General features: G+C 44.2%; 1 protein-coding gene across 1 annotated transcript in view; it reads left to right on the forward strand.

The window, feature by feature from the left end:
* Window positions 1-21,668: 21,668 nt before the first annotated feature.
* LOC145408369 (uncharacterized) overlaps window positions 21,669-24,569 on the forward strand; it is a 45,814-nt gene continuing 42,913 nt past the window's right edge. Inside the window, exons 1-2 of the mRNA XM_080279095.1 lie at window positions 21,669-21,984; window positions 22,243-22,536. Coding sequence (XP_080135221.1) covers window positions 21,669-21,984; window positions 22,243-22,536 — 610 coding nt within the window. The remainder of the gene's footprint in view (window positions 21,985-22,242; window positions 22,537-24,569) is intronic.

Below are 24,569 nucleotides of genomic sequence, written 5' to 3' on the forward strand. Positions count from 1 at the left end.
TACTGTAGATTTTATCCTTCCATCCATCCATCATCCAATCCTGTGTTGCCTCATGAGGAGCGTAGAAGCCCGGGGCCAGGCAAGTTGGTCCTGACATTTAAGTTGAGAGTGACCGGCCTCACTTATCCCTGAGTGATGAATATTCAACACGGATGAATTACTGAACCACAGGAGTTACGAATAGCATGTGAGAGCAAATCGTTTAAATGGTGTTCGTGCAGTGGAAAGGCTTAATGTAATTTTAGGAAAGAGGTCTGTGGGGTGAAGATGTGGCAAGGGAGCGAAGCAGGTAAGATGAGGGCAGGAAAGGTGACAGGGCAAGCACGTGTTGGGTCACTTTCCATTTCTGCCTTCCTCTCTCTCTCTCTCTCTCTCTCTCTCTCTAATAAGTACGATATATTTCTCTTATCTATCTATCTGTCTCTATGCCTATTCATCCATCTTTATTCCTGTGTACCATCTTTGTATCTATCAGTCATTATGTATGCCTGTCTATCTGTCAGCTATCTCTATGTTTATCTATTTATCTATTTCCAAAAGGGTGGACCCATGCACTGAGATCCTCCAAAAGTCATCCCTGCTTCAGAATTATCGTTGGTGTGTTATCGTCAGCCCATGAGAATTATCGTATCGGAGTTATCGTAATTATCGCATAGGGAGTTATTGTAATTATCGTATAGGGGGTTATCGTAATTATCGTATCGGAGTTATCGTAATTATCGCATAGGGAGTTATTGTAATTATCGCATAGGGAGTTATCGTAATTATCGTATAGGGAGTTATTGTAATTATCGTATAGGGGGTTATCGTAATTATCGTATCGGAGTTATCGTAATTATCGCATAGGGAGTTATTGTAATTATCGCATAGGGAGTTATCGTAATTATCGTATAGGGAGTTATTGTAATTATCGTATAGGGGGTTATCGTAATCGTATAGGGGTTATCGTAATTATCGTATAGGGGTTATCGTAATTATCGTACAGGAGTTATCGTAATCGTATAGGGGTTATCGTAATTATCGTATAGGGAGTTATCGTAATTAGGGGTTATCGTAATCGTATAGGGGTTATCGTAATTATCGTATTGGGAGTTGTAATTATCGCAGGAGGGGTATCGTAGGGGGGTGGCAAGGGGGAGGGGTTATGGGGTGGCAGAGAGGCTGGCCAGTGAGTGGAGGGGTGATGCCTGCTTGGGAGGGGGGTGTGCACGTGATCATCAACACGCACACAGGTTACACGCACACATGGGTCCACACGTGCACTGAGATGGACCCCATTGTAATGCACACACACACACACACACACACACACACACACACACACACACACACACACACACACACACACACACACACACACACACACACAGTTGCAGACAGTTAACCACATTCTCGTGGGGAAATTCGTCTCCTTAACACCTTTTCCTCAGCGATTTAGTTTACACTCCATCATCCCCATGAAATACTCTCCCATGTCGCTGCTTATTATCCCTCAACGCCTCTTTTTAGGGTATTTATTTTGCTTGATAATCCTTCTGTCAGTACAAACGTTCCTAGTCTACCCGGATGTACAAACGTTCCTGGGTATGCAAACGTTCCTAGGCTGCCCGGGTATACAAACGTTCCTAGGCTACCTGGTGTACAAAGGTTCCTAGTCTACCCGGGTATACAAACGTTCCTTGGTATACAAACGTTCCTAGGCTACCCGGGTATACAAACGTTCCTAGGCTACCCGGGTATACAAACGTTCCTAGGCTACCTGGTGTACAAACGTTCCTAGTCTGCCCGGGTATACAAACGTTCCTAGGCTGCCGGGGTATACAAACGTTCCTAGGCTGCCGGGGTATACAAACGTTCCTAGGCTGCCGGGGTATACAAACGTTCCTAGGCTGCTCTGGTATACAAACGTTCCAAGGCTACCTGGTGTACAAACGTTCCTAGTCTACCCGGGTATACAAACGTTCCTAGGCTACCCCCTTAACACCTGTTCCTTAGCGATTTGACCCGTATTCTTGTAGGCTGAAGAGGCTTCCTAACATTTCTTCCTTGGCGATTTGACCCGTATTCTCGTAGGCTGAGGAGGCTCCCTAACACCTCTTCCTTAGCGATTTGGCCCGTATTCTCGTAGGCTGAGGAGGCTCCCTGACATCTGTTCCTTAGCGATTTGACCCGTATTCTCGTAGACCAAGGAGGCTCCTTGACACCTGTTCCTTAGCGATTTGACCCGTATTCGTAGACCAAGGAGGCTCCCTGACATCTGTTCCTTAGCGATTTGACCCTTATTCTCGTAGACCCAAAAATTATCGTAGGTTTGTATTCTCGTCTGATGAGAAAGCTCCGTAACCACCTTTTCCTTAGCGATTTATTTTTACTACACCTTGCCACTGCTGTATGCTGTTTTTGGTTAAAGAAGCTCCCTAACATCTTTTCCTTAGCGATTTATTGCTACTACATCTTACTACTCTTGCATACTGTTTTTGGTTAAGGAAGCTCCCTAACACCTTTTCCTTAGCGATTTATTTTTGCTTATTACAACCTGCTGCTCTTTTATACTGTATTTGGTTAAGGAAGCTCCCTAACTCCTTTTCCTTAGAGATTTATTTTTACTACACCTTGCTACTCTTGTATAATCTTTATCTTTTTATTTTACTCCGAGATAGATTACACACATAACACTAAAACTATGTGCAGAAATAAACCGCCAAGGAAGAGGTGTTAGGGGGCTTTCTTCAGGCGACGGGAATGTGGACCTTAAAGTCGTGTTGTACTGTATGAGGCTTTCAGTATTTCTTAACAACTCTTCCTAAGCGATTTGTTCTGTAGTATTAATGCAAACTATATCCATGTTCAAACGGCCTAACACACACGACACTGGTAAGGTGCAGTGTGCGAAATAAATCGCTTAGGAAAAGGTGTTAGGGAGCGTTCGCATATAAGAGACTCCCTGGGTTATTTATGTATTTGCTTTATTAATTTCTATAGTCTGTCTGTCTTCATTTGGCGGAACTGGGCCACTCCCATAACTTAAATACTTTGACTTGATTACATAAAATTCGATGAGTTTTAGTTTTAAGGCTGGTGTGAGTCTCCTTGGTTACTAGTCAAATCAGCACTCCAATCTAAATACACCTGGCCATCACCTGGGCTGGAAGGGGTTAGGGATCTTTGTCAGGTAGTTGTAGTGGTTGTAGTAGTAGTTGTAGTAGTGATTGTAGTAGTAGTTGCAGTAGTAGTTATAGTAGTGGTTGTAGTAGTAGTTGTAGTAGTAGTTGTAGTAGTGGTAGTGGTAGTTGTTATAGTAGTGGTTGCAGTAGTGGTTGTAGTTCCAGGTTCATTTTATACGTGAACCCAGTGGACTGCAGGCTGAAGGTGACGTCTTCCTGCAACCTTCATCCTCTGGCGGGACAGGGAGCGAGTTTTCCAAGAGAGAGAGAGAGAGAGAGAGAGAGAGAGAGAGAGAGTCGTTCATTTCGAGACACCTGGACACACTACGTTGAAAAGACAGGAGGTAATAAACAGAAAGAAATACAGACAGAGGAAGACAGATCCAGTGTTGACATGCTGCATAGGTTATATAGCCGGGCAGTGGAGCACCTGGGTTATAGCTGTGCCCCCACGTGAAGGCGTCCCTCTCCCGCACTGGGTTAAGCACCTGACCCACTGCATCATAAAACACAAAATACTGGTAAAAAAAAAAGCACACACACCCACACATTGACACACACGCACTCAAAGGCAGTGAGATGAGGTTCTTGCACGCACACGGGAGCGCACGCAACAAGGATGGCCCGAGATGAGAAGTGCAAAATCATTTATTGCAATTTTCTTCTCGTAGTTCAGTTTTTTTCCCATAACATCTAAGCCTTGTTTATGGTGGACGGACAAGAGATAATGGAGCTCCTGTACTCTTATTTCCTTCTTCCTGTACTCTTATTTCCTTCTTCCTGTACTGTTATTTCCTTCTTCCTGTACTCTGATTTCCTTCTTCCTGTACTCTTATTTCTTTCTTCCTCTCTTATTTCCTTCTTCCTGTACTCTTATTTCTTTCTTCCTCTCTTATTTCCTTCTTCCTGTACTCTTATTTCTTTCTTCCTCTCTTATTTCCTTCTTCCTGTACTCTTAATTCCTTCTTCCTCTCTTATTTCCTTCTTCCTGTACTCTTATTTCCATCTTCCTTTCTCCTCATCTTGCTTACATCTTCACCCTGGTGACGTCATTTTGTATTATTACTGCATCGAGACTATTTTGTATGAGAGAGAGAGAGAGAAACATTCGAAAAAGAATTAACTCTAGATAGCCTTCTGATAGAGATAGATAGATAGATAGATAGATAGAGAGAGAGAGAGAGAGGCGTTTGCAAGTCCAGGAAGCTAATTATAAATCCGGGTCACATTCCTGCGCAATTTATCTAATGATTTATGTGGTAAAATATGTGCTAAAGAAGTTCCCTAACACCTCTGCCTTAGCGATTTATTTTTGGATATGGCTGGTAATAATAATATTATGTTTTATGCAGAATATAGTGGTATTTAACTTATAGAGAAGAGGATAGTAATGAGTACCGGTAACAAGCAGAATAAATCGCTTAGGAAGAGGTGTTACGGATACAGACTCATATTTCCACTGTCACCTGTAGTCTGTCTAAGAGCGAGTTGCAGAATTAACCTCTTCAGTCAGATGCCTCATATTGCGTTTGATTCCACCAAACACAATCTATCTATCTGTCTGTCTATTGCCAGACGCCATAATCCCGTAAGGGGTGGCCATTTGACTTTTGAGTTATTTGTTTTACGGGGAGGGGCACTAACCCTCCACCAACCCACTTGTTAACACGTAGGGAGCACGTATGGTTTGGTTATATGGTTACCACCCAGCGTTGTAAATGGTTTGGCTTACAGGAAACCATTTTGCTTGTCACTCAATGTAAAGCCACCTGTAAAGGAAAGAAAAGCAATAAGAAGTGACAGGAAAGATGGGAGAAATAGGAAGAGAGGAGGGCAGGCACAGAAAAAGAATGATAAAACCTAAGGAAGAAGTAGGCAGCACTACATCAAGTAAGTGGATGATGGTCGCCACCACCTACCACCACACACAATATTCAAGGGATTTTATATAGTAGTAAAGGGAAGGAATAGCGAGGCTGCCAGAGATCGAGCAGCGTGGAGAGAGCCGCCATGAGGTGACCAAGGCCGCGGCATAAAGGATGTTGGAGACTTTATAAACGATACGAAAGGAGAGACTGATTTTCCTGACATTATTAACTTTATTATTATTACAAACACAGAACACGGAGCACATGAAATAAACAGACAAACACACAAACAGCAGAAAAACATAACACGAAAAGGCCCCTACATACGGAAGCTCCCAAACACCCCTTGCTAAGCGATTTATTTTGCTTATGATACCACTCCCCTGTTCTTTATTTATTTATTTATTTTTTCCTTAGGTCATTCTGGTATCGCCTTACTCAGCATAAATGACGTGCAGAATTATACTAACCAGCTGTATCCAGAATAAGTCGCTAAGGAAGAGGTGTTAGGGAGCCTGCTTATCTGACACACACACACACACACACACACACACACACACACACAAAAGTCATCGCATTGAAAGGGTTACCATTCTCTTCAGTACCACTTTTTTTTTTAAATTTGGTGCTGCCGAAGAAATATATATAAAAATAAAGATAGTCTAGATAGATAGAGAGAGGAGTGACAATGAAGTGTGTGTGTGTGTGTGTGTGTGTGTGTGTGTGCGCTGTAAATTCAAAAAGGCGTTACAAACTATGCATCATTCTTTCTCCCTCTAGACGGTCATATGTGAGTTACGTAAGGCTTGTGGCAGTGAAGGGTGTGCGTGGGGTGACTGCAGTGAATTAGGCAAGAAGAGTGACTTGCAGGTGAGTTTCGAATACGCTCACTCATTCACGCTTCAGTCTCACCCTTAAAGAATCTATTTTCATGCTGTCTTTTCTTCACAGCCTTCATTTTCATCGCCAGACGCACAATATCATAGTTTGTCCTGATTTGTATCGACAGAAAATGGTTCCAAACATTTGTATCCTTTTCGTGTCTTAATTAACCACTCCAAGCCTCTGTATCACCACTCTAAGCCTCTGTATCACCACTCCAAGCTTCTCTATCACCACTCCAAGCCTCTGTCACCACGCCAAGACTGTATCACCATTCCAAACCTCTCTAACACCACTCCAAGTCTATCACCACTCCAAGCCTCTTCATCACACCTCATCACCACTTCAAGCTACTTTCCTTCATACCCACCACAGGTAAATAAATAAATAAATTAATTAATGAAATAAATCCTTCTGTAACTCAATTATATTTGGAAATTTTAGACTTCGGCAGATTTTGGATATTCATTTATTATTATTATTATTATTTTTGCCCTCCAAGCACGCAGTTTTGGTTTTACACACACACACACACACACACACACACACACACACACACACACGGCATTCATTCACAGACACTTTCATTTTCTCTCACGAGCAATGAGCTTGCAAAAATGTTCCCAGGTGTGTGTGTGTGTGTGTGTGTGTGTGTGTGTGTGTGTGTGTGCACGAGCTTAAAATCGTCTGGCTGGTGAAAGGAAGGCGAGGATGTCTTGTTGTTGTTGTTGTTCGGGGAGAATAATTTAAAATAACATTCCAACCACTAATCCTACAAGGCTCATCTTCACAGGGTATACTTACACTTTCCTGCCCCATCCATTACCAAAAACCCAGCTCATTCCGCCCATTTTTTTGTCCCCCACACCCATTTCTTTGTCCCCCACACCCATTTCTTTGCCCCCACACCCATTTCTTTGTCCCCCACACCCATTTCTTTGTCACCCACGCCCATTTCTTTGTCTCACGCCCATTTCTTAACCCCCGACTCTTCATTCTCGGGAGATACTTTAAATCTTCACTACCCTCACACCACTAATCCCACAACACCCGTTTTCACAGGGTATACTCCCCCAGCCCACCCTTACCGCCACCTAGAATCCCAGCCCATCCCTCCCACTCCTTTGCACGCCACGTCTATTGGTTTACCTCCCTATGGCTGGGTCTTGGCACGACGCAGGCCACACGGTCAACGGATGTGCTTGTCCAGTATGGGTGAGACGTAATAAAGAGGAAGGAGTGAAATTTATCTATCTATCTGTCTATTGCCAGACGCCTTAATCCCGTAAGGGGTGGCCACAAACAAATCGCCTTCATTAATTCCTCTACTGCTTCGGTAAATTTCGTTAACTGAATGAATAATGCGACAATAGGAGGATAAATGATAACTCCTCGGGCTGAAGGGGTTAATGGCTTGTTCATGCGCCTTACGGAGGACAGGAAGTGAACCCGTTTTGGCCGAACACGTGTCCTTAACCCCTTCAGTACGATGACGGATTTGCATATTCTTGTTACCACCTGACGCCTTCGTTCTGCTGCTGGACATAGTGTTTAGGGAAGGGGTTGGTGGGGCTTTTATCCAACCCTGCTAGTAAGAGGAAGCAGGAGGAGGAGGAGGAGGTGAAGAAGAAGAAGAAGGAGGAGGAGGAGGAGGAGGAGGAGATGGAGGAGGAGGAAGAGGAGAAGAAGAAGGAAAAGAAGAAGCGGAAAAAGGAGATGATGATGATGATGATGATGATGATGAAGAAGATGATGATGATGATGATAAAGAAGATGATGATGATGATGGTGATGATGATGATGATGATGAAGAAGAAGAAGACAAAGAAGTAGAAAGAGAAGAAAAAAGAAAACAAGAAAACTAAAGTGTAGTGGTATCAGTAATTTTAAAAAGTCCATTTTGGAGGTTAAATTTGCTGATGGCGTGTGGTGTACCTTATGGAGGCCAGGGATCGAGCCTGTTTGAGCGAGGTACACATCCGTAGCACGTTTCCCGCAACATCTGGTACTCGTTCTCTGTTATCTTGTTTTTAGTTTTTCTTGGAGGGAACAGTTTGTGGGTTTCCAGCCTTTGATTCCTTCTTCCTTGCTTAAAAAACACAACTACTACCAGCCACCACTATCACAACTACCTCCAACCACCACTACCACAACAACCAACCATCACTACCACAACTGCCGTCAACCACCACTACCACAACTGCCGTCAACCACCACTACCACAACTGCCGTCAACCACCACTAACCACCATTACCACCAACCACCATTACCACAACTACCATTACCACAACTACCACCAGCCACCACTACCACAACTACCACAATCTTTATCAGTCCGCCTCTCTTCCACTCAGCCACCACTCACCCTAATTCACGGTGACACATACAGTCGCTTAAGGGTCGGTGGTGCAGTGGTAACAAATCCAACACACACTCAAAAGACCTCCAGTTCGATCTTAATGCCGGTCAGACTGTAAGACAAAATTCGTGTTCCTCTTGTGTGGGTGCTATCCTTGTCACTCACACTTAACAACAGCGCATTTTCCACTTATTCATTTACTTATAGCGCGTTTACTTATAAAAAATTTCCGTAACCCCTTTCAGTTCAGTTGGTGGCCAGGTGTAGTCAGATCGGAGGGCTGATTTGCCTAGTAACCAAGGAGACTCATTCCTACCTCATATAGCCTAGTCGTGGGAGTGGACCAGTTCCGTCAGATGAAAACAAGCTAATTTTTGCACATGTTCTTCATCTTATCGTACACCTGGACCGAAAATTGGGACCTTGATCGTATGGTGATGGTTGCATGACAGTGAGGGAGTTTGAGGGTGCTTTTCATGCGTACACACACACACACACACACACACACACACACACACACACACACACACACACATGCTAACCCATAACTCGGTGAGACTACACACACACACACACACACACACACACACACACACACACACACACACACACATGCTAACCCATAATTCGGTGACTGCACACACACACACACACACACACACACACACACACACACACACACACACACACACACACACACACACACACACATGCTAACCCATAATTCGGTGAGACTGCCCACACACACATACACACACATGCTAACCCATAATTCGGTGACCCTGCACACACACACACACACACACACACACACACACACACACACACACACACACACACACACACACACACACACACTTCAGTAAACAGGTCTTGTGTTATTTCTAAGCTCAGTTATCAGCTAGGCAAATAATTAGATTCTCTCTCTCTCTCTCTCTCTCTCTCTCTCTCTCATAGCAAGGTAGAGGTAACTTAGAAATGAGCAACAAGAAAAATTAACCTACAGTAATTACCACACACCTGCAGACAAGGTGACAAGGTTCATTTCGTTTATAAAGGCGCCAACATGCTTGCATATGTCGGCCTTGGTCACGTAATGGCGGCTCTCCATGCTGCTCGATCTCTGGCAGCCTCACTATTCAGTCCCTTATCCCTGAGGTCACACTCTCTGATCTCGTCCTCGCTCCTTTTCGGTCTGCCTCTCACAGTCCGATCCCCGACGTCAACACCTCTCTCTCCGCTCCCAGTTCCCATCCCCCATCCTCTCTACGTGCCCAAACCACCTCAGTCTACCACTCCTGATCACAACACCAATATGTTCCTGTCAGAAATTGAGACGAGGTAATATTCGAGAAGTATTATTCCCCTGTTATGTTTGTGTTTAAGTCTGGGTCATTTAGAGTCCGATGCCTGAGGTCCAGCAGCCCTACGGTACACCATTACATGTCACCACTTTGGCATTAGCACCCCTTCCCGTTTTCTATACTGGATACCTGCTAGGGGGTCTCACGTAGATCTGGTGTGATGGTGTGATGTAATGTTTGTATGACGTAACTCTGGGTCTTGTGGAAAATCAGTAAAATCATGAAGGTATTCCATGTCCTAGCCTGGAATCGAACTCATGTCCTTCTAAACAGCAGATCACTTCTCAAGCCACCTGAAGTCATTTACCCGAGAAGGTTGCGTGCGCCGGAACCGTTCATGTATTCAGATATTAATTATTGAGGGAGTAAGATGGGATATTAGCAGCGTGACTCATCACTGTTAACACGCAGTTAGGTAATACACACACACACACACACACACACACACACACACACACACACACACACACACACACACACACACACAAAGGCACTCATGCAGAAAATAAGGCCTCTCGCTCTCCCACTCACCATCCAATATCAGTTTCAGTTGGAGAGGAGAAATAGTCTGAGGCGAATTATCTTCCGCAACGCATGCACAGTCGTCAGCAGAAATTCGCTTCATGTGTACAGTTGTCTGCCAAAATTTCGTTCCTCCTCATAATCTTCAGTAATTCGTAACTATTTTGAGTAGGTAAAAGTAACAGTTATAATTGGCCTAACTGTATAACTAAAGATATACAACTCTTCGGAACTGCATCTAAATTAATCTGGGATATTGAGGATTAGAAGAGACCTGACATGTAATTATTCTCACTGACTCTTTGAATACATTTTTTGCATGTTGCGCAGTTGCAGGCTCATATGAAAGGGGGAAATTTGAAATGAGTTTCTGCTGCTGACTGTACTACCCATATCTGACGCCATCTGGATTACCTGTAAATATTTGAAGATTTGTGTGTGTGTGTATGTAAATATTCTAAATGATAAAGAATACACGAGTCCTAAGCGTTACTTAGATATGGTTTGGTAGGTAGGACAAGGAGGGTGGAAATTCAAATCTTCTCCTTCTCTTGTTCATTATTCTAAAACAAATCATTTTTATGAGGAAAATTATCAGTAGTTTTTTTTTTTCCTCCATGAAGCAACAAGGAATGAAAAACTCAAATCAAATATCAATATTGTTCTTCCTAGTAAACAAAATCTGAGTTAGGAGAGAATTGATGGTTAATATGTACGTGAATTTCAAACCAGGGCACTTACAAACAAACTTACGATTCTTTTCCTGTCGTTACTAAGATGTGGTATATACGAAGGACATGGCAGGGGAAATGCAGACTCATCCCATATCACCTTGTCCTGTCACTTTCCGTCGCTTCTGAGTATCCTCCGTACATGCGTGGAAAGTTATAATATCCAGCAGTCACCGCTAACACAAGAGTCGATATGGAAGTATGTAAGCGAATTTTAAGGCAGTCCATATTTCTAGAAAGGAATGAATAACAGGCATTATTACTATTATTATTATTATTACTATTACGATTATTATTATTATTATTATTATTGTAGGTGAATAGCAGGAATTGTAGGAATATAAATTGTACATAGCGTAACTCCTACATCCGTATTGTTGTTATCATCATTATTATTATTATTATTATTGGCAGGCTAAGAACCGAGTCGAAAGTTCCCAGAGCCGAGAAGTGTGGCCGATATTTTCAGTGGACCGAAGTGGTATCGGGGCCGAAATATCTCATAATAGGATGTAGATGCAGGAACCACACACTGCTGTCAGGCTCCGGTGCTCCTTACTGCTGACTGTACCCTGGCAGAGAGAGAGAGAGAGAGAGAGAGAGAGAGAGAGAGAGAGAGAGAGAGAGAAAATGGAGAAAGAGGTATGCTGAATGTCCGTACTGGAGAGAGAGAGAGAGAGAGAGAGAGAGGTATGATGAATATTTGTACTGAAGAGAGAGAGAGAGAGAGAGAGAGAGAGAGGGGGGGGAGAATGGAGAAAGGTATGCTGAATGTCCGTACTGGAGAGAGAGAGAGAGAGAGAGAGAGAGAGAGAGAGAGAGAGTTATGATGAATATTTGTGCTGAAGAGAGAGAGAGAGAGAGAGAGAGAGAGAGAGAGAGAGAGAGATTGGGAAGAACTGAGGTATCCTGAATATTTGTACTGGAGAGAGAGAGAGAGAGAGAGAGAGAGAGAGAGAGAGAGAGAGAGAGAGGTATGCTGGTAATTGGAACTAAAGAGAGGTGGAGGTGAGGCATAGAAAGAATATCACAGTGCAGTAAAGAGTAAGCCTAGAAGGAGAGGACATGGGAATAGGAGAAAGGGAGGACAGAGAGGAAGGAAAGGGAAGAGAGAAGGGGAGGGGGGGAGGAGAGAGCGGAAGGAGGTAAAAGGTAGAGACGAAAAGTAGGAAAGGAAGAGAGGAAGGAAAAATGGGTAGGAGAAAGATGAGAAAGGAGAAAAAGAGATTGGCAAAAGGAGAGAGAGAGAGAGAGAGAGACCAGAGAGCAGCACTTGGCGGTAAACTGATAAGACGAGACAAAGAAAGTGAAAGCAAGAGAGATAAGATCACCTGTAAAAAAAGAGAAAAAGCCTGAATAGCAGGAAAGACTGGATAAAAACATGCAGAAATAAAACCCGATTGAATTTTGGTGAAAGAACTCAAAATTACAAGTCATAGGTGAAGAGTGCTGTATATATAAAAAAAAAGTGCAGTATAGAAAATGGATAGTGGGGCGTGATAGAGAATGGTAAATTATCGTAAACTCAGATTTTTCTCATTCCCGTCACCACAAACACAGATTGGGGAGATGTACGCCCCCACAATATATTCGAAAGACCAGTAATAATAATAATAATAATAACAATAATAATAATAAAAAGGATGCTATATACGTGTCAACAAGTGGGTTGGTGGAGGGTTAGTGCCTCTCCCCGTAAAACAAATAAAGTCGAATGGCCACCCCTTACGAGATTATGGCGTCTGGCAATAGATAGATAGATAGACATACAGTAGATATTTCATTCATTCATTGCCAGACGCCATGTATCCCAGACGGGGTGGCCAAGGGCTTAGAGTTAATTGTTTTACAGGGAGGGGCACTAATCTTCCACCAACCCCACTTGACACGTAGGGATGCCAACAGCATCTGGTGTTCCCAGGCGGTCACCCATCCAAGTACTAACCAGACCCAACGTAGTAGATATCTTGCATATTATTAATGTGAAAAGAGGAATTTGGTGATGAATTTTAGTGAAGTAAGTTAGCATGAATTCACACATACACTTTCTATAGGAATCACGCCTCCCTCCCCTCAAAATGAAACCTTTAATACCCCTCAAAATGAAACCTAGAATACCCCTCAAAATGAAACCTAGGATACCCCTCAAAATGAAACCTTTACCCCTCAAAATGAAACCTAGAATACCCCTCAAAATGAAACCTAGAATACCCCTCAAAATGAAACCTAGAATACCCCTCAAAATGAAACCTAGAATACCCCTCAAAATGAAACCTACGATACCCCTCAAAATGAAACCTTTACCCCTCAAAATGAAACCTAGAATACCTCTCAAAATGAAACCTATAATATCCCTCGAAATGAAACCTAGAATATCCCTCGAAATGAAACCTAGAATATCCCTCGAAATGAAACCTAGAATACCCCTCAAAATCGTCTGGCGTCAGCGGGATTTAAGTGCTAGAGTTGTCCCCACCGTGAGAGAGGATTAGATGCTTCACTGTTTACCCTGACGTCATTCCCGTAGCCCAGTCACTCTTACATGAGCTGCCTTGCGTTTTACCGGAGTTAGCCTTTTCTCTCACGTTCTTTCTCGGTAACTTCATCCTCTCTCTCTCTCTCTCTCTCTCTCTCTCTCTCTCTCTCTCCCAGTGATCGCATTTGTCCCTGTTTCATTCCTGTGCTGCCTCATTCATTTTTTTTCCGTCTCTGTATCTGCCATTTATTTCCATGCCATATTTGCCTATCCTGCTTGGCCTTCAGTGACATTGCTCCTCTGTGAATATTATTATTATTATTATTATTATTATTAGTAGTAGTAGTAGTAGTAATAATAATAATAATAATAATAATAATAATAATAATAATCCATCCATCCATCATCCAATCCTACATTGCCCCATGAGGAGCATAGGAACCCGGGGCTAGGCATTTGGTCCCGACATTTAAGATGAGAGTGACCAGCCTCACTCATCCCTGAGTGGCATTACATGAGCAATCAACCATTACTACCCCTTGGATATAAACATTCACCCGCTCACTCCGACTGGAGCGCAATAATTACCCACTAAACCACCAGGTGCCAAAATTTGGTTATATGGTTACCACCCAGCGTAGTAAATGGATTCCTGGTGTACAGGAAATCATTTGGCTTGTCACTCCGTGTAGAGTCACCCACAGGCAGAAGGAAGAGGAAAGAATGAAGGAAAGAAAGTCAGAAGAGGGAGTGTAAAGTCACCCGCAGGCAGAATAATAGTAATGATAATAATAATAGCCTTGAAATGTGTAATAAAAATGAAAGCTAGATAGATAGATAGATACTGATGGGTAGGTAGATAGATATGTAGATAGATAAACTGATAGGTACGTAGATAGATACAGATACTTAGAGGTAGAGATAGATGGATGGATGTTATTCCCACCAATATTATCTTAACCTTTTTCTCACCTAAATATGAGTTTTTAGGTATGATCCAAAAATAAAGGAAAGATTTAATTTGAAAGTTTGTGTTATAAGTAGCAGGTCCCGTGAAATGGACCGCAAAATCACACACCAGTCGTGGGTAGGGGTAAAATATATTGATTTTATAACTAGATTTGATTTATTATTATTATTATTATTATTATTATTATTATTATTTTATCTACAGCTTTTTAGTTATTTTCACCAAGTTTGATAGATATTTTTCGCATTTGTAGCCTTTTTTCGTATTTATTTTTTTTGAAGGACGCTATCAGTTTAGCGGTCTCTCTAAACGTCGCTCAGAGTCTTTACATATTGAAAAACATGTTAAAATTATACCGTATATATAGTATGCAGGAGAATATTATAAAACTATGTAACACCGCACATTCACCGGGAGACGAAACATCAGAGCCGAAAGATTTTTTGCCCCCCGATTCCCGCGCGAAATGTCAACTCGGCAACAAGGTCTCCGTGTTAAAATGCCATGTCGTCGATGTCTGTTTGTGCGTGTGAGTGCGTGGGTGTGCTTGCGTGCAGGTGCGTGTGTGGGAGGCGACGTGAGGCCAGTTGGGGTCACCTTTACCCTCTTAGGTGAAGGTTAAAAGACGAAGGAAGAGGTGAGGTGGGAGAGGCTGTGTTGGCGGGAAAATGTTACGTTCGAATCAGTGCGTTTCTCGTCCATGTAATTTCATCTTTCCTTATTGATGTATGTATTTATCTTAACTTGTGTTTTAAGTCATATACCATTTTGCTTAGCTTTATTATTTGTATTGTTATTATGTCTTTTTTTTAAATAATTTTGTACTGTGGGAAAACAATTGACAAATGACGTAATGATGTGCGCAAAATCTTTAAAGCTTAGCCTGTATACGCTAGCGCCATCTGCATATTTACTGTTCACTCCCTCTCCTTTTCACATCATTTTCGCAGCTATCTAATAATAATAATAATAATAATAATAATAATGAGTCGTGGTACACGATGCATTATATAACCAAAAAACTTGCCTTGTATCAAAATCTTTCTATAATAATAATAATAATAATAATAATAAATGAGTGGTGATACATGATACGTCTTAAATAAACAAAAAACCTTCTTTGAATTTAAATCTTCGCTGATTTTTTTGTCAGCCATATCAGTCCTGCATTACAGTGATTCAAAACATTACATAACTCCCATTTTTATCAAGCATATGTTACTTTTCGTCCTTTTGTATGTTTTATGGTATTTTATGTATTTTCTGCATCTTTATAGGTCTGTACTGACATGTTACATACGTCTGTGTAAGAATTGTGAATGGGCGCTAAAGATAAATACACAGTTTGTACTATTAAATCTCCTCTCTCTTTCTCTCTCTATCTGGGGGAACTTGTTGAGTCATCCTGCTGCTGCGCGACACACCTGCACTGAGTGGGTGTGTGGGGAAAATCGAAGAAGTGCTTAAGTCGGTCTGGAGATAGGCCCTTGGGGGAATAGGCAGACCATCTCATAGGTGTGAAATAGGTACGTAAGGCAGTAGGCAGACCCCATGTGAGAGGAAGGTAAGTCCAGGGTGGTAGTATGACCCTAGGGCAGTCTAGGAGTAGGTCAAAGGAAAAATGAGCCTGAGTTGGATGATGGAACCACTGGGTAAAAGTAGGTCCATGTGGAAATAGATGTATTGGAGAAAGCACTTCCATGTGAGGGATCGGTGCCACCCCATGGGAAGAAACTTAGTCCATGGGGGAGCAGGGTTATGGGAGAACAAGAGTAGAATTGCTCTGGAACCTGCGGCGAGGCTCCAGTTTCAAACAGTTTGCTGTAAAAAGTAACTAGCCACGTCAAATAACCTTCTATGAGACCACTTTTCTGTCGCAGTGGGCTTAAATGAAGAAGTTTGACTAAAGTTGCTGCTATTTGGCGCCACCACAAGGGTCAGCTGACAGCAAATTTAGATTCTCCATTTTAAATTACCTCATATAGTACCACTTATATGTCTTCAAATGACTTCCTTTAACAAATCCGCCAGAAGCAGAAGAAAAAGAACGTTGGCCACTCGTTGACCAACTGGCCATCGCTGCAGGTACAAATATCCAAGGAGGAAATACGAAGTACGTCCATAGGTAATGTAGGTCCCCGAACAAAACTATGTCCACAGGAGAAACTGGTGCAGGTTGAAACAGGTGTACCGGGAAGACAGGTGCGTGAGGGGGGAAGGGTTGATTTCCAAGGGGTGTGGCCGGAGACAAGCTCACGTTACCAATCAGTTTGTAAATCAAGACAGTTGTTTATTATTTAACATTCACGCTCCTGATTACTGTATACCTCATCTCACAAAAATGGCCAGAGTTGGAGAATACCGGTACTACACTTGTCTTGACCATTAGAGGGTTAATCGTGCCAGTATTACCATTCAGTCTCTTGTTGCTCAGTCAGTTGAATAGTCTTTCGGCTCTAACGGAATCACATGACTAGAGCTATCCCGATTGAGAGAGGGTTAATCGGTTTTCGTTGTCATAAAAACCGGGGAAATGTGTGTGGGAAGTAAGTACGTTATGTAAGGCCCCACGTACATGGATCCTGGTACGTTTCCCCTCACCAATTCTCGTGAGTCATGAGAAAATGGTGGCCCTGACGTCATGGCCTGGTGACGTCACGAGAGCGTCATCGTACTGAAGCACCCACGCCAAGGTCTTCCTCTTTGAACTATCAGCATATTTTGGCGTGTCTTTCGATCATCGCTAATTCCATCACAGTTTTTATCAGTGGAAGATACGAATAAAAGCCCTCGGTGTGAATATAGCTGATTTTAACGGAATATTTTAAAGGACTAACCGTTTTTTTCTGGTGGTTTTTTACGATTGGTGGAGATAAGGTGGCCTTCCCAAGCGGCAGCCAATCAGCACACTTCTGGGAACCCGTCAAGGATGTGCATGATAATACTGACGTCACTCCCGCCTGACACAGTTTGTCCAGATTGATGGGTCTGTTGTTGTTAGTTGGAAGTGGGTGTGTGGGCGTGTCGGGGGGCGCGGGCGGGATGTGAAGGGGAATGAAGGACAAGATGCGCAAGTTGAGGAAAATACAAGAAGTTACAGAGAACAGTCGAGAAGAAATGCAATAATTTAAAGAAGCGTAGCAACGACTTGGGGTAAAGGAGGTAGTAATAAGGGTGGAAGGAAATGAATGACGGGATGCGCAAGGAGGTGAGGAAAATGCAAAAGATGAAAAGCTGAGACGAATGAAAGATACCATAAGGCTGTGTAGGCGGGAAGGGGAGGAGGGGAATGACTGAGGAGATGCGCAAGAAGAAAATGTAAGAGGCGAAAGGCAGAGAAGAACGGAAGAGAAAGGTAAGAGGTTAAAGAAGAAAAGAGATGAAACAAGGGGGAGAGAGGGTGTGTGGGTGAGAGGGAGATGAAGGAAAATGAATAACGAGAAGAACGAAGAGGTGAGGAAGAAGTAAAGGGTTGAGGAAAAAAGAATCGAGAAGGAGGAGGAAGGGGACATGTAAGAGGCTAAAAAAAGAACAACAATAATGAGGTGGAAGACAATTATAGGTGTGCGTAGGTGAGTGTGGACGAACATAGTGGCGAGGAGAGCAAGATGGAGAAATATAAAGAGAAGGGAAGAGTGGAGACAAGATTAAGGAGTAGTTGGAGGGTGTGCTTGGGGGGAGGGAGGTGAAGGGGAATGAATGACGAGAAGTAAGGAAAGGAGAGAAGTGTATACGCAAGAGAAATGAATAACAGGAGATAAGAGAAGTGTATATGGTGAAAATGAAAAGAGTTGATGGGAGAGTTTATAGGAAAAGGTTGAATGTGATAAGCATATGGGGAATTAAAGTGTAAAAAAGAAAAGAAAGTGGTGAAGGGGTGAAGGTAAGGTGAGGATGTGGGTGTGAGTGAGTGTGAGCGAGGGAGTGGGTGGAGCAAGAGTGAGGGTGTATCGGTATGTGTGGGTGAAGTGTGGGTGTGCGTGTGAGTGGGGGATATGAGAGTGTGCGTGAGGGTACGGGTGGGAGCCAGGGTGTATGGATGATGGTACGAGTGTGTGTGTGTGAGAGAGAGAGAGAGAGAGAGAGAGAGAGAGAGAGAGAGAGAGAGAGAGAGAATGTGGGTGTGAAGTAAGAGAGAGTGTGATCGAAGAATAAGGGTGTGTGTTGTGTAGGTGCAGATACAAATACAAAACAAAACAAACAACAACAAATCTGATGGTTTTGTGGAGGCTATTTGTTGCTGGGAAGACAATGACTATGGTATCTTTTGTATGAGACGAAGATAAAGAAAATAATGCCAGAGAGTGAGTGAGTGAGGGTATGGGTGATGGTGTGTGAGTGAGGGTGGAGTAATGGGAGGTCAGGCGTGGGTGAGAGAGAGAGAGAGAGAGAAGGGGAGGGGAATTGGATTGCTTGTATTACACCTGGTCACTCTCTCTCTCTCTCTCTCAGGAGGTAAAATCGTAATGAGTTACTCCCCAAACTTGGTGAAAGAAAATGGTAGTGATGATGATGGCAGTGGTGATGATGGTGGTAGTGATGATGGCTGTGGTGGTGATTGTGACGAATATGGTGGTGGTGGTGGTGGTGATGAAATTGAAGTATTGTGATGGTAGTTGTGGTGATGGTGGTAGTGGGAATAGTAGAAAAGGTTTAGTAGTATTGATGGTAGTAGTAGTGATGGTTGTAGTTGTGGTGATGTTGGTATTGGTGGTAGTGATAGTTGTAGTCGTGGTGATGGTGGTGGAAGTGGCGATAGTAGTGGTTGTTGTAATGGCAGTAGTGGTGATGGTGGTGGCAGTGGTGGTAGTAGTGGTGGCAGTGGTGGTAGTAGTGGTGGTGGTGGTGGCAGTGGTGGTAGTAGTGGTAGTGGTGGTAGTAGTGGTAGTGGTGGTGGTAGTAGGAGTGGTGGTAGAGGCGAGTGCAGGTGGGCAGTGAGGAGGGCGGCTGGCGTCCACATGGTTTACCCCCTCCCCTCTCTCCTCCTCCAGTACCCCTCCCCTCCCTCCCCCTCCCTCGCCTCTCTCCCTTCCCTGCAGCCCTTGCCTCCATTCCCTCTGGGCCTCTCTCTCTCTCTCTCTCTCTCTCTCTCTCTGTTGTTCCACTTTATTTTTACGTCTCTCTCTCTCTCTCTCTCTCTCTCTGTCTGTCTGTCTGTCTGTCTGTCTGTCTCTCTCTCTCTCTCTCTCTCTCTCTCTCTCTCTCTCTCTCTCCATCCACCTTTACTTTTCCACATAACCCCAATACCCATTTCGTTCCTCCTCATTCCCGGTCCACCCCTCCCCCGCCTTCCACAGGCACACTGTTCCTCTGTCCACACCAGCCAATGGGGGGCCTGGACCTGTATGCACGGACCAATGAGAGCGCGGGACATTGGCGTGGGTCAAGCCGGGTCAGGACCTTGGGTAAACCTCCAGACGCCAGCCAGCCAAACCCGCCCCCACCCTCCCTTTCCCCTACCTCCCCACCCCTGCCTCCCCTGCCCCGCTCCACCCCAACCCCAAGCTAGCCAGTCAGTCTACCGTGGATGGGCGGGGAGGTAGGCAGGCTGGGTGACGGTCCGGGCTGCCTAACACCTCTGCTTAAAACTCAGTCTCTTGTGCTGTACCCAACAACACTTTGATTTTTGGGTACTCGTGGTGATTTTTTGGTGATTTGCGATTGTGTGATGGATTGTGCGCGGATGTTGGTGAATATATTGTGCTGGTGCAAACGTGGTGCTGGTGGTGCGGTGGTGACGGTGCCATAAAGGTGCCGGTACAGAAAAACAAAAAAAATCATGTGACGTGGATATGAAGTGTAATGACCTCAATTCGGTGTCGGTGGCAGAGGTACAAGTGGACGCGCCAGACACCCTGGAGTTGAATGAACGCACCACCACCAACGTCCAACGCCACCACCACCACACCACCACCACCATCATCATCATCATCATCATCATCATCATCATCATCATCGTCCCCCTGTTTACAAGAACCAGAATATACAGACGTCAAAATACATATCCTAGTTTGGTATCATGAGTATAAACCAATTTTCGCATTATTAGAGAGTACATCATCATCATCATCATAAATGTACACAGTGTAATTATATAATGAGTAAAGGCGCCAGACTTAGCAACACATTAGTGAACAGTGGGAACCATCATCATCACCATCATCAGTTACATCACCACCACCATTACCACCACCGTCATCGTCATCATCATCATCATCATCATCATCTTTTCGATTAATATATGGGACACGAAAGCTCCATACAGAGAAACATGAAAACAGACAAGCATACGAAAAAAAAAGAAAAAAAGACAGACATAATTTAAGACAGCCCGTACAGGTGTCAGCGTAGCAACAATTTACTGGTTCTCTGAAGACGAGTGACTTACCGTAACAAAAACATAAATAAACTAGGAATGCGAGACGGGCAAACCAGTTCAAGCGGGAATGAATGAGAATTAGTAAGCTGTACAACAATTCGCTATTCGGTCAGGAAACGAGGTCTGTATTTAGAAACTTTCCTGAGCTTAACCCCGTGTACTTATTCATTCTTTTGTCTTTATTCATACAGCTGTCATGCACTTTACAGCCAGACCTGAATGAATCTGAAAGTGAAAAAGTGCGAAGGACAAGGTGCTGATACAAATAACTTCCGTGAATGTTTATCCTGAAAGCTGGTTCAGATCCTGGATAATACAGCCCTACTTGCTAACATAGGATCAAGTTAGTGAAGAAGACAAATAAAGCGTTGTAATGGTGATCTGTGGAACTGGGAAGCATTGCGTGTATACCCACATACCGAGAGTGTGTTTATTGTGACTGTGGACTTGGGTTTAAACAGGATACTGCGGGTCGTGGGCTGTTAAGTCGCGCACAAAGCAGCTCAGAGGAAAGAACACAGCAACAGCCATACTCACCCTTTCTAGAGGAAGATTGGAACAGTGTAAATTAATTGTCTGCCTAAGTGATTCTCGTGTAGTTGGTAGGCATTGAATCTCGTGTAGTTGGTAGGCATTGAATCTCATCCTTCGTGTTGTGACAGTGTGACATCAGAATACAGGTAGAAGTCATTTCAGTCCCTCCTACGATGAGTTTGCCTTCCTGATCAAAAATTTTACGTTAAGGAAGACCAATATCGTCTGTGTATTTGCCTGAATAGAATACCGATGTGCACAAACAGCAGTGAAGTTCCATAGTGCCCCTGACAATGGATTCGTCTTACTTGATCAAAACCTGCACGGTGAGGAAAGCCAGAGCCGTCTTGTTAGCCTAGTACACCGGCAGCGGTGAAGAGGGTTAATTGCCAGTGAATTTGCCGAGTCATCCCTCGCAATGGGTTCGTCGTGCTTGATCAAAACGTGCACGGTGAAGAAGGCCAAAATCGGTGCATCCTTCCATCGCCTGCCGTGGAAATACCCCAGCCTATTCGCCACGCTCCAGGACGTGTTCGGGGTTGCCAACGTCCGGGAGGTGACGAGATGGTCCCGGATTTGCTCCATGCACATTGCCCAACTCGCACCCCTGGCGGCTACCCATGAAGTGGTACGGAGGCTAATGGAGTACTATGCCTGGAATGCCAGGAGCTACAAGAGGATTTTCGAACTTTCAAGTCGTGAGAAGGAGGGGGAGGAGGGCACTGAGAGCAAGAGTGCTTTGTACAAGACTATTTTCGACGTCACCAAGAGCGAAAATGGCAACGCGAAGGAGGAAAACGATCCAGCCAGGAGCTACAAGAGGATCATCGAGTTGTCTGGTGAAAGGGACGGCAAGGAAGGGTCTGAGAGTAAGAGTGCGTTGTACAAGACCATCTTCCAGGTCACCAAGAGCGAAAATGGTGACGCAGGGGAGGAAAGTGACGACCCCCCGACTCTCAGGTCACTGCTCAGGCTGGATAAGGAAGGGAAAGACGATGACGAAACAGCAGTGGACGAAACCCACACCCTGGACTGGACCCTGCAGGAGCTGATGCGAAAGGAACTGCTAACCAGGACCCAGCACAGAGAAAATGGCGAGAAGACAGAGACATGGCCTGCTGGAGACAGGTCCGTGAGGGAAGAGACATGGCGTGATGGCGAAGACAGGTCGGAGAGTGTTGACCTGACCACCAGCAGCCCCGCCAGGTCAGAGGCAGGGGTGGAGTCAGGTGATGCGGCGGGTCAACTCCTGCTGAGAATACTGGCCGGCTCGCTGGCTAAATCAGGTACGGTGTGGGGGAGGCGGGCGGGAGTGACACGTGTAAGGGTGAGGGTGAGCACCAGCAATGACATGCAGGACAAAACCGTTGACTTAACAGAGTGTGAGGACTGACGGAACAATTACTGGCATCTTCATCAAATATATGTAAATAGTTAGTTTTCACGATCAGATAAAAAAAAGAAGTTTGGTTATTAATGTTTTCAGTATCTGCATCAATAACTAACCCCTTCAGACCGATGGTGCATACTTTTCTGCTTGCATATGATTTCTGTGAGAATCCTCCCTGCTTTGTTTTGGTATCATAAGAGATTTCGGCGGCCTATCAATTTCGCCCTTGCTTGTAGAAATAATAGAATAAAAACCGTCACGGGATTTGAAGGATTAAGAATGACAAGGATTTTAAGAAGTACCGGTATATTTCTCTTCTCAAACCCACAGATCTCCTTGAAAGACGACCTCAGGATGAAAAGGTTGATAAGACTTCATAGCCGTAGTATATATATCAGATGTAGAAGTAGAAATAGCGGCAGTTGTAGTTTGAGAGAGAGAGAGAGAGAGAGAGAGAGAGAGAGAGAGAGAGTTAAAAAAAAAAAAAAAACTGACAGAAAACGAAATACAGGGGGGACAATTGGAGACCTGTGGGTGGTATGCTAACTCAACCCAAGGAATGTGGACACCAAAACTTTTCCAACCAGACACTCAATATTCCACTCCTTCTTTCATTGGCCTTCTTTCATTCTTCATTCATTCATTTCCTATTTCCTTCATTCCATCTCCTTCATTCATTCTTCATTTTTTATTCATTCTCCATTATTCTTCATTCTTCCTCTTTTCTTTTTCACTTTCCTTCAGTCCTTCCTTCCTGTTTTTTTTTTTTTCCTTCTGCTCTTCTTCCTTCACTCCTTTCCCTCCTACTTTCACTTCATTGTCCTCCTTTGTGCCTCTCTCTCTCTCTCTCTCTCTCTCTCTCTCTCTCTCTCTCTCTCTCTCTCTCTCTCTCTCTCTCTCTCTCTCTCTCTGATAATACCTTTCCTCCTCGCCAATCATTCCATTCATCGTATTTTTTCTCCCCTCCCCTCCTCTTCGTGACTCTCTCTCTCTCTCTCTCTCTCTCTCTCTCTCTCTCTCTCTCTCTCTCATTCGTCGTCTTCTCTTCTTCCCCTCCTCATCGTTTCCTTCGTATCCTCCTCCTTTCCCCCATTACTTCCTGGTCCCCATTTCATCCTTTCCATGTCTTCTTTCCCCTCTTCCTTCTTTCTCATCCCTCACTTTTTCCTTCCTTGCCGATCCATTCCTTTTGCCTCTTCTCCCCATCCCTTCATTTCCTCCGTTACGTCACTCTTTCCAGAGTATCCCTTGTTCCTTCCTCCTCCCTCTCCCTCCCATCCCCTTTTCCCTCCCTACCTTCACCTTTCCCCCCTCCTCCTTCCATCTCTCCCTCTTTCTCCCTCTTCATTTACTTCTTTTCCTTCCCCTCCCTTTCCTTCCATCCATCTTTACTTCTCCTTTTCCTTCGTGTTCTCCTTTTCTGCCTTTTCCTTCCTCCCCAGGCATGACCACGCAGTTTCCCCTTCCTTTTCGCTCTTTTCTTAGCCCCTCTTCTTTTTCCCTCCCCCTTTACTTCATTTCCTCCTTCCCGTCTCTCATTTTCCTCTCTCCGCCTCCTCTCCTCCATCCCCGTACACAATAATAGATTACTCCGCCATGTACAGACCTACCTTCCCTCCCATTCATTCTCCTTCCTCATTCTTACCCTCTTCCCTTACTTCCTTTCCTCCCTTCCTTCGCTTTTTTCCCTCCCACCTTTCGGCGTTCTTCCTCTCTCCCAGCCACTAGACAAGGCGGCCCCGCCCTCTCACCACCACCCACCTGCCCTGCCTTGACTCCACTCGGGGGCCCGCCTAGCCTGCCTGAGTTCACGCCCCAAAATAACACTCCGCCGACCAAACTAGTACCCCGTCCAACCCCCTCAATACCTACCCTCCGCATTGTTCCCGCCTTACTACACTTTTATGAAACTCTGGGGGAGGTTTTTTG

Source organism: Coenobita brevimanus, chromosome 77 (assembly GCF_032717465.1).
Source record: "Coenobita brevimanus isolate Jiangsu-jjx chromosome 77, ASM3271746v2, whole genome shotgun sequence".
Lineage (NCBI taxonomy): Eukaryota > Metazoa > Arthropoda > Malacostraca > Decapoda > Coenobitidae > Coenobita > Coenobita brevimanus.